The sequence below is a fragment of the Uranotaenia lowii genome, chromosome 3 (genome assembly GCF_029784155.1).
Source record: "Uranotaenia lowii strain MFRU-FL chromosome 3, ASM2978415v1, whole genome shotgun sequence".
Taxonomy (NCBI): domain Eukaryota; kingdom Metazoa; phylum Arthropoda; class Insecta; order Diptera; family Culicidae; genus Uranotaenia; species Uranotaenia lowii.
In genome coordinates, this window is record NC_073693.1 from 110,131,504 (window position 1) to 110,140,149 (window position 8,646).

The 8,646-nt window shown below is 34.1% G+C and overlaps 1 protein-coding gene across 1 annotated transcript; it reads right to left on the reverse strand.

Moving 5' to 3' along the window:
- Window positions 1–6,672: 6,672 nt before the first annotated feature.
- LOC129757323 (antigen 5 like allergen Cul n 1-like) lies at window positions 6,673–7,675 on the reverse strand. The gene is made up of 3 exons (XM_055754511.1): window positions 7,610–7,675; window positions 7,045–7,558; window positions 6,673–6,917 (listed from the first exon to the last, which is right to left on the reverse strand). The coding sequence occupies exons 1-3, from the start codon at window positions 7,626–7,628 to the stop codon at window positions 6,674–6,676; spliced, it is 777 nt and encodes a 258-aa protein (XP_055610486.1). The 5' UTR covers window positions 7,629–7,675; the 3' UTR covers window position 6,673.
- Window positions 7,676–8,646: the final 971 nt, after the last annotated feature.

Below are 8,646 nucleotides of genomic sequence, written 5' to 3' on the forward strand. Positions count from 1 at the left end.
TTTTTTTTCAAAACCAGCCATTTCTATAACAAAAAAGCAGAAAGTAGTGTTTTCTAACTGTCAAATGAGATTTAGAAAAAAAAATTCAAACCTGTCCACGTGGACATCCGAGGACGGGTTTAAGGTTTGCCAAACGTCTACGCTTGTCCACGCAGAGGAAGGAGGGGGTCTAAAATCGCATTTTTCTACCCACATGGTATCTGAACGACCCCCAAGTAAAAAAAAGCTTTGAATAGCGAATGACGACTCTGATACCGAAAAACCGTGCTAATTTTGGAGAGCCAAGACCACGTAGAGAAAGATCTCAGTGTGTTTGTAGTGCAAATGAACCTTCAAAATGCTAATGCTATTGCTAAATTGTTTTTTCTTTCTTAGCGTGTTTTACTGAATAGTTGCATTTCTGCCGCAGCATTTGATGGTGGCGGTTTTGGATTTTGTCCGTCGATTTCTGCAAGAGTTCCGAATCTTGTAATGGATAATTTTTGGTTTCAGATCATAAAATTGGGATAAAATACTTTACACATCCTTCTATTTAGATAATCTTTCAAGGGTCTAGTATCCATAAATCATTGGTACACAATGTACATCCAACCAACAGTGTGCCCTTGTGCTCAAGGGATAAAATTCTTCTCCAGTATGCAAAGATGCCCTTGCATTCTTTGATAGCGGACAAGAATGTCGGACAGGAATGAAATTCATGAAATTCACAAATAACAGAGGGTGTTTTTTTATTCCAATATAAAATAGACAGGAAAAATAATCGAATATTTATCATCTATCCACACAATTTTGAAATCAATTATTTCTAGTCCTCATTTCTTATATTTTTAAATAACAAACTTATCACAGATTAGGAAGACAAGACAGTACATTTACTTAATTACATTACCTACTGTTTTTTGCCACAAGGTGGTAAAGTGTCATAAATAAACCTTAAAAAAATTACCTACTGTTTTAAAATAATATATTGACTGAGAAGCCGAAGCGTCCACAATAATAAGCCAAGATATGTATGCATAATGTATGTCTTGAAAAACAGTTCTCTGAATAACATAAATTTGATCATTATAAAGCCGTCTTTGATCAGTTTGCATAAATTTAAATGTGATTTTTAAGATGTTGAAAATATCTCGAAAACAAATTTCCTAAGAGAAATTGTTCACTGAACCGTTTCCGGCGAAACTTTCGTCGGTTAAGATTCCCAGAAAGAAAGGAATGAGCGTTGTTTTCGCTATGTATAGTTCCTTCCCGTCAACGAAGCTTAACTTTAAACGACACCGAGAGACGGATTCAGGCGATCATCACGATGTTATGTTGGTGGTGGTCTAGAGAATGCGCTTTTCCTCGCTTTTCTCGACACTTTCTTTTTTTTCCGGTAGCATCGTTCAGGGGCAAACACTTGACTGACTTGGCACATCGTAAAGGAATGAGGCGAGATTGAGATAAAAATAACATCGAGAAAAGCTCAAGTTTGCGGAAGGATGTTTCTGCTTGATTTTTTTATTTTATGCGAGTCAACCAAAAAAGGGCCAAGCCCCACTGCTGGCGGCTAAAGTGTGTGTTCCGTTTAAGGGTTGGTTTTTTATACTGTTCTAGAAAAAATGGGAAAGCTAGAGCTAATTCTTTTTGCATATCTCACGAACAAATGAATCTATACAAATAAAAAGCAATTTCTGTATGATTATTTGTTCTCTATAGACTCAGCCCTCTTAAGACCTAGAGAGCTGAAATTTAGCATGGGGAGTCATCCAAAATGCTGTTCCACTGTTTTTGCAATAATTTCGATATTTAGCATCACATAGAGGTAAAAATTCTACCACGAGAGTTTTAAAGGAAGAGAAATCTATTTTCGATTTCAAACTTTCTTTTAGACGAAAGAAAAAGGAGTCGTCCATAGGAAATGTTTAATGAGATCCAGACGAAAATTTACTCACGGTTGCTTTACTAAACGTACAATTGATTCCTGGATTCAAATTTTGAATCAGATTACAGAACTTTGGAACCACTTTGGTCGTTCATATTTATACAACTTTTACAAGTTTTAGCAATAATGTACCATTTAAACACAAATTCCTCAGGTTTAAAATTTAAAGCGAAACAAAGTTCGTATGGGATCAACTAGTTGGTTTGGTTAAACTAAGATTGCCAGAATTTTTTCCACTCCCATTCGGGCCAAGCAATTCCGGGCATTTCTTCAAAAAAACCTGGCAAAATCCGGGCATGGTTTTCAATTTTTCAAATCCAAAAACCGGCCAGGCAAAATTTAGGTGTTATTAAATATAAAAGCAAAGAAAAAAATCCAAAAAATTAAATTAATATTTTATTAATGTAATTGCAGACTTCCATAAAGTTTTTGGAACACCTCAATATTTAAAGGTTTATAAAAGTAAATCAGCGAAATTATTTGAAACAACAGTTGAAAATTTCCATACCGTTAATCGATTTTGCTGAAACTTACTCAAAAACTTTATTTTTTTTATTTTTTTGTGAAAATTGTGAAAAAATCCGCGCAATATCCGGACTTTTTTCACGATATCCGGGCAACCGGGCCAGACCGGACTTTCTCGAAATTTTGCATCAAATATCCGGGCGAACCCGGACAAATCCGGGCAATCTGGCAAGCTTAGGTTAAACCCAACGCAATGAGATACTTGAACTCTCAAAATTTAGTCTATCATGCTAAACTTTTCATATTTAGAGCTTAACATTAAAATGCGTTGACTTGAATGATATTTTTTATGTTAAAATATTTTTTAACCTACCAACTCAGTAACTGCAATTTAATCTTTTCGACACTGATATCAGTATCGAAAATTGCTATTTTTTGATACTTTTTATGCTTTCAAAGGTACAGTCCACGACCTACTTGATCAGAATTTTTCAGTCCATTGGCAAGGTCATCCTCATCCAGTTATTTGGTAAGATGTGCTTTTCGGAGGTTAATAAATGCGAAATGAAAATAGCTTGCTTATTTTCCATTTTGTTACAAATTTGATTCTCTTTTCTTTTTAAACGTGTAGTATTTAATCCAAACAAAATTTAAAAATAATATGAAATGTATAGATTTGGTGAAAATATTTAAACTGAGAATTTATATAAAATCATATATATATATATATATATATATATATATATATATATATATATATATATATATATATATATATATATATATATATATATATATATATATATATATATATATATATATATATATATATATATATATATATATATATATATATATATATATATATATATATATATATATATATATATATATATATATATATATATATATATATATATATATATATATATATATATATATATATATATAAATATATATTGAAAGTGGTCTTTTTTCAAAGATCGCGTTGGCGGAACCTCTAAACATGATTTTTTTAGTTGGCCTCATACAAAAGTTTGTTCTTCACATCCTAATCTACAGATTCCCAGACATCATGCAATGACGTTATGAGGTTATTATTAATAGAAATTAAAAATAATTTTCTTAGAATGCTTGTTCAATTGTTCATCCTGTCACGGAAAACATTTTAACCCAACATTTTTAGGAAGTTTATATTACCCTCTTTTTTTTTTATCTCCAAATGATAACAATGTTTTTATATTCTTTTTCGTGTGGAAAGTTCTACCTCTATTGTTAAACTATTTCATCATTTAAAAATTTGTAATAAAACTATTTGATTTTTCGACATAAATTGCTTACAAAGAAGTCATTAAAATTATTTCCGTGGACGATTTTTTTTCGCTCAACGGAGTTCTTAGTCAAGTGTTGAATGTTCCATTATTTATTTTTTAAAGTGATCAAAAACACATTATCTCGAAATCAAAATCGCCCTTTCTATAATGTTATGAAAAAGGTTTTATTGCAGTTATATTTCTATTTTTCTATTCTTTATAAAAAAAAAACTGTTCTATTAATTTTCAATCGTAAAGTGTATCAATGTAAAAATCCTTACAAATTATTTTTGAATTTGCAGTATTGAACCATTTTAGTTTTATCATAAGTGGATGGCAGAATTGAACTCATTGATGGCCAACAATAACTCAAAAGTTATAAATTGATCAATGACGTTGAATTGTATAAAACTAAACACCACAAATTTAATAACAGAAAAATTTCAAAGGATTTTATTTGCTTTAATTTTTTTCCAGATATTTCAGGTCCAATCCCCCGTTTAAAATCCCCCACGACTGTCCAAGCATTTAAATAACAGCCATCAACTTTCAACTTTAAATTTAAAATTTTTCTCTCTGAGGAATTCCTAAAATATGAAAATGACTGGTTTCTTAAAGCTGGAAAATATGAAAATCATTTCTAGTGATAGGAAACCCAACCCGTCTGGGAATTTCCAACGTTTCGATCTTCATTTGATCTTCTTCAGGGACTAAACGAGTGTTTATTTTGTTGATTTGGCTGGTTAAAATTTATATTTTCTTTCCGAAAAGTTGCCGTTTTTATTTGAGATTCGACTCGGTTGGTTGTGTGAAGCTGTCTTTTGATCAGTTTGCCGAATAATTTTAGGTAGTTAGTTTTTTTGTTTTGTTTCGGTTATAGTCGTTTTACCATTTTTATGGCATGCCAACTGAGCTATATCACAAGCCCAATTAGGTAATAAGTGTTTTTTAGATATGATGTGTAGTTTATAGTCTTACTTTTCTCTCAAAAAAAAAACGGCTAAATTTCGGTAAGAGATCAGAAACTATTATCAGCAGGACCCACGAAATAAACATTTTTAAATCCCTGAAGAAGAATCGATAAGAATCAAAACATTGGAAACGTAGTTCAATACGTCAAAGCTGCAAGCCGGATAAAACTCCCCGAAAATGAAAACGGGTTCTTGAGTGTTCAAGCCCTGAGCCCGAATAGTTATTCAGCTGGAAAAGTCAATTCGTTTTTAAGATAAAACACTGCATTTATATTAAGGTTGCCAGATTGCGCGGTTTTTTTTCGGGTTCGCCCGGATATTTAATACAAAATTTGGTAACTATCCGCCCGGCCAGGTTGCCCTGATTTTATAAAAGAATACCCGGACTTTTCCCGGATTTATTCATTTTTTTTTGGCAAATCATATGAAAATTTTGATGTACATTTCTTAAATTATGCCTTCAACAAGAAATTTTATGAGAAAGCTTTATAAAAATAACCATGGAAGGTTTTTTTTGAAAACCTAAAATACGATTTAAAATAAGTCGATGAATTTTTATGAAAAATTTTTTTTTCTCAATTTCCAATAATTTTTGTTTTTTGCTTGATTGGATCAAAAACACATTATCTCGGATTCAAAATAACAATAAAAAGGGTGTTATTTGATTTCAATTTCAATTTTCTTCTCAATTTTTGACTCAATTGTTCTTTTAATTGTCATTCGTAAAGTGTGATCAGTGTAAAAATCCATAGAAATTATTTATGCGAATTCGCAGTATTCAACCATTTTTGTTTTCTCATAATTTGATGGCAGAATTGAACTCGTTGATAACCAACAATAGCTCAAAAGTTTATAAAGTTTATTTTTCTTGATTTAGTTGAGTAATTTCTTGGGTTTTGACAAAATTTGCCAGATATTTTCCGGATTCATGGTCGTCAATTTTGAAATCAAATGCCCAGATTTTGCCGGGTTTTTATTTAAAATTGCCCAAAATTGGCAGGCCTGGATGCGTGCTGAAAAAAATCTGGCAACCTTAATCTACACTTAACACACTGCATATTCTAAGGATAAGCTCTGAGCCCATTCGCCGCCACCTTATACAATTTTCACGGTCATCCAGGGGTGGTTGAGACCACTTCGACCGGGCCCGGTCGAACGCAACCTCATGTGTTCGACCCATCTGAGCTGGTTGTGGGTAGCAATGTGACTTCTTCGTCACTTACTACAAACAGCCAGCAGGTGCTGGGTAAAGAATCACACAAGCAGTTTCATGCTGTCGATAAAAAACAATGCCCTAAGCTCACAGTTTCACCATCTATTCGTTTCTTCTACCCAAAGCGCTCTAGCTTTGACCTTTCCACCTATCAATTTTCATGTCTGTCTTAATTGCTCTCTAATTAGATTTTCAATTTGCCGATATGCCACAAACTTAGATAAGAATATATCCCAGCGGCGATCAAAATAAGATAACATAATTCCATTTAGGAAGAGGACGGTTCAATCACACATTAAAGCTGTCCACGTGATTTGGTGAAACGGCCAAATTTCATATGCGATTTGCAGTTTTTGTTCTAGGAGCGATGAGAATAGCAAAACTATGTCCTTGCCTTCACTGAGCAATTCATTTCACTGATCACACGTAGCGCTGATTAGGTGTTTTCAGAGTCACAAACCAACAGTGCTCTTACAGTAGAAGAGGGATCATTCGTTATAGAAAAGAATTTACTTCGCTCTCTCAGCAGCAGATTATGAAATGCTCATTTAAAATCGACTCACAATTATTAGGAGCAAATAAGTTCACTGTCTCCTTTTGGGCAAGATGAGCAAAACGAATCCTGCAAATTTCGAAAAACGAAGCCTGCAAATGTCAATCGAATATATTTTTAGTTCTTATGTGATTAAACGAGCTTTAAATTTATTTTTCAAACTTTATCCTGTTACAAATGTACTTTATTAAATTTCCAATTTATTTCAATAAACGTTTTTCCAAAATCACTAATCTATGGCACCGACAGTACCTTTTCGCTTATTTTGCACAAACCGGGATATTTTTTGTTGCATTTCCGTTGACATCTCGAACAAGAAGGCCCCTTCCTGTAGACCGGCTGGCCAATGATATTGATGAAAGAATAATTGCACACCAGATAGTACCGAATAGAGCCAGCATCGTTAAATCTCACCAGCGCACATCCCATCTTCCAAGTCCGATCGCTGACCAGCTGCGTAAAGTGACCTATGTCCGGGCTACCGGTATCCGAAACAAGAGAAAAGCAAGTCTGTTAAGAGTTATTTTCAACCTAGTTCTGATATTCATAACTAGGAAAAATTCCCCTCCGCATAGAGGAACTAAACAAATGACTCTATTGGTTACCCGTCATAGTTCTCCGGGTAGGCATCAATCATGGCCGGCCTCGTTGCTTTATGTTCGGCAAACCAGGACCGAACAAAGTCTCGCAGCATTCTGTTAACCGGAACCGGAATCTGGAGTGGCCCTCTCGATGTTCGCATCGCCAGATTCTGACCGGCGTATCGGAAAACATTCGTATTACGGCAAGAATCATGTTCGAATCGGCACAATCGTGTGTTGCATCCGGCAATGTGCTGTAGCTCCACGTCCCAAACCAAGGTGGGCATCCGGCTGGCTGGAGGAAACCCGGTCAACTTTCCCTCGGCAACCAATGACCGCAACCGATTGTGCTCCTGGAGCAGTACTTTTTTCATCGTTTTTCTCATTCGGATGACTTTCGGCTTCTTGTTGAAGCATGATGGCCCAAATTGTTTCGGGGCCTGGCAGGCTACATGAGTTGAATTGCCGGGGCAAATGTCCTTGCGACAGTAATCCGTTCCAAACCCGAGAGTTTGACACCATTGCACCACTAGGAGGACTGCAAATACATTTTTAGTGGGATTCTCTTAATTTTTTAGGTTAAACTTACCTAGTAAATATCTTAGCATTTTTTATACAAACAGGTTCAAAAATAAATATTGAGTAATATTTCAAATTAAACGATGAAAACGGTTAGCCTGCTTTGAGCTTACAGTCAATTAGACCAAGCCCACCGCATGTTGCTATTTCGGTCGGTATTTTAGATGTTTTGTTTGGTTGCGTTTTTATCTACTTACTTATTTTCGCACCCATTGTTGCGATCCAGGTTGGTATTTGTGTTTGTTTATTTTCTGATAGCTACGACTGGCTGCGTTGCTACCGGGTTGCTACATAAACGCATCCTGTAACAACCTACTGCTCGATTGCTATTTTTCGAATCAAGTAAGCAACAGTTGGTGCGATGATGGGTTGATAAATATGTTGCTGAGAGCAAACGCACCAATACGAGAGTAAACGCGGCCCGGTTTTGCTCTTTTCAGCGGACCGTTTTTTAGGATACACACTCTTTCGCGCACCAGTGGGGTGAGCATCGCGGGCGAGTTTTAATTGTTACACTGAAAAAAGGGAATTGAAAAATCGTTCATATAAATGAATTCAAAGCATTAGTTATTTATTCATTCGAAAATAATTAATTTTTTCAATTGTATTCAAATATTGCACTGTGTTATAGTTAATAAATTACATTGAATTCTATGCATTGAAGTTTTTATTTAATTTTAAGGCTTAAGTAAACAATTGACTGATGAATTATTAAATTAGATTCCGACGAACAAGTTCTAATATATGTATATTTTTAGAAATTGTACAATATCGAAAGTGAAATATTTATGAAATTTAACCTTATATTGATATTTCATTCGGACCCTAGTGATGAATAAAGAAGTTACAAAAAAAAACTTATAACGATATACGTTCACAAATGGTTATAGCACTTATGAACTGTTTAGGAAAGCTTCTGATCTAAATTGTTAAGATATCTCTAGAGAAATAGTTTCGCATATCATAAAACCCAAAGTACATTTCTAGTTAAGGTAACATGCGACTATTGCTATTTAGTTATTTAAACTCGAATTCATCATTTAACTC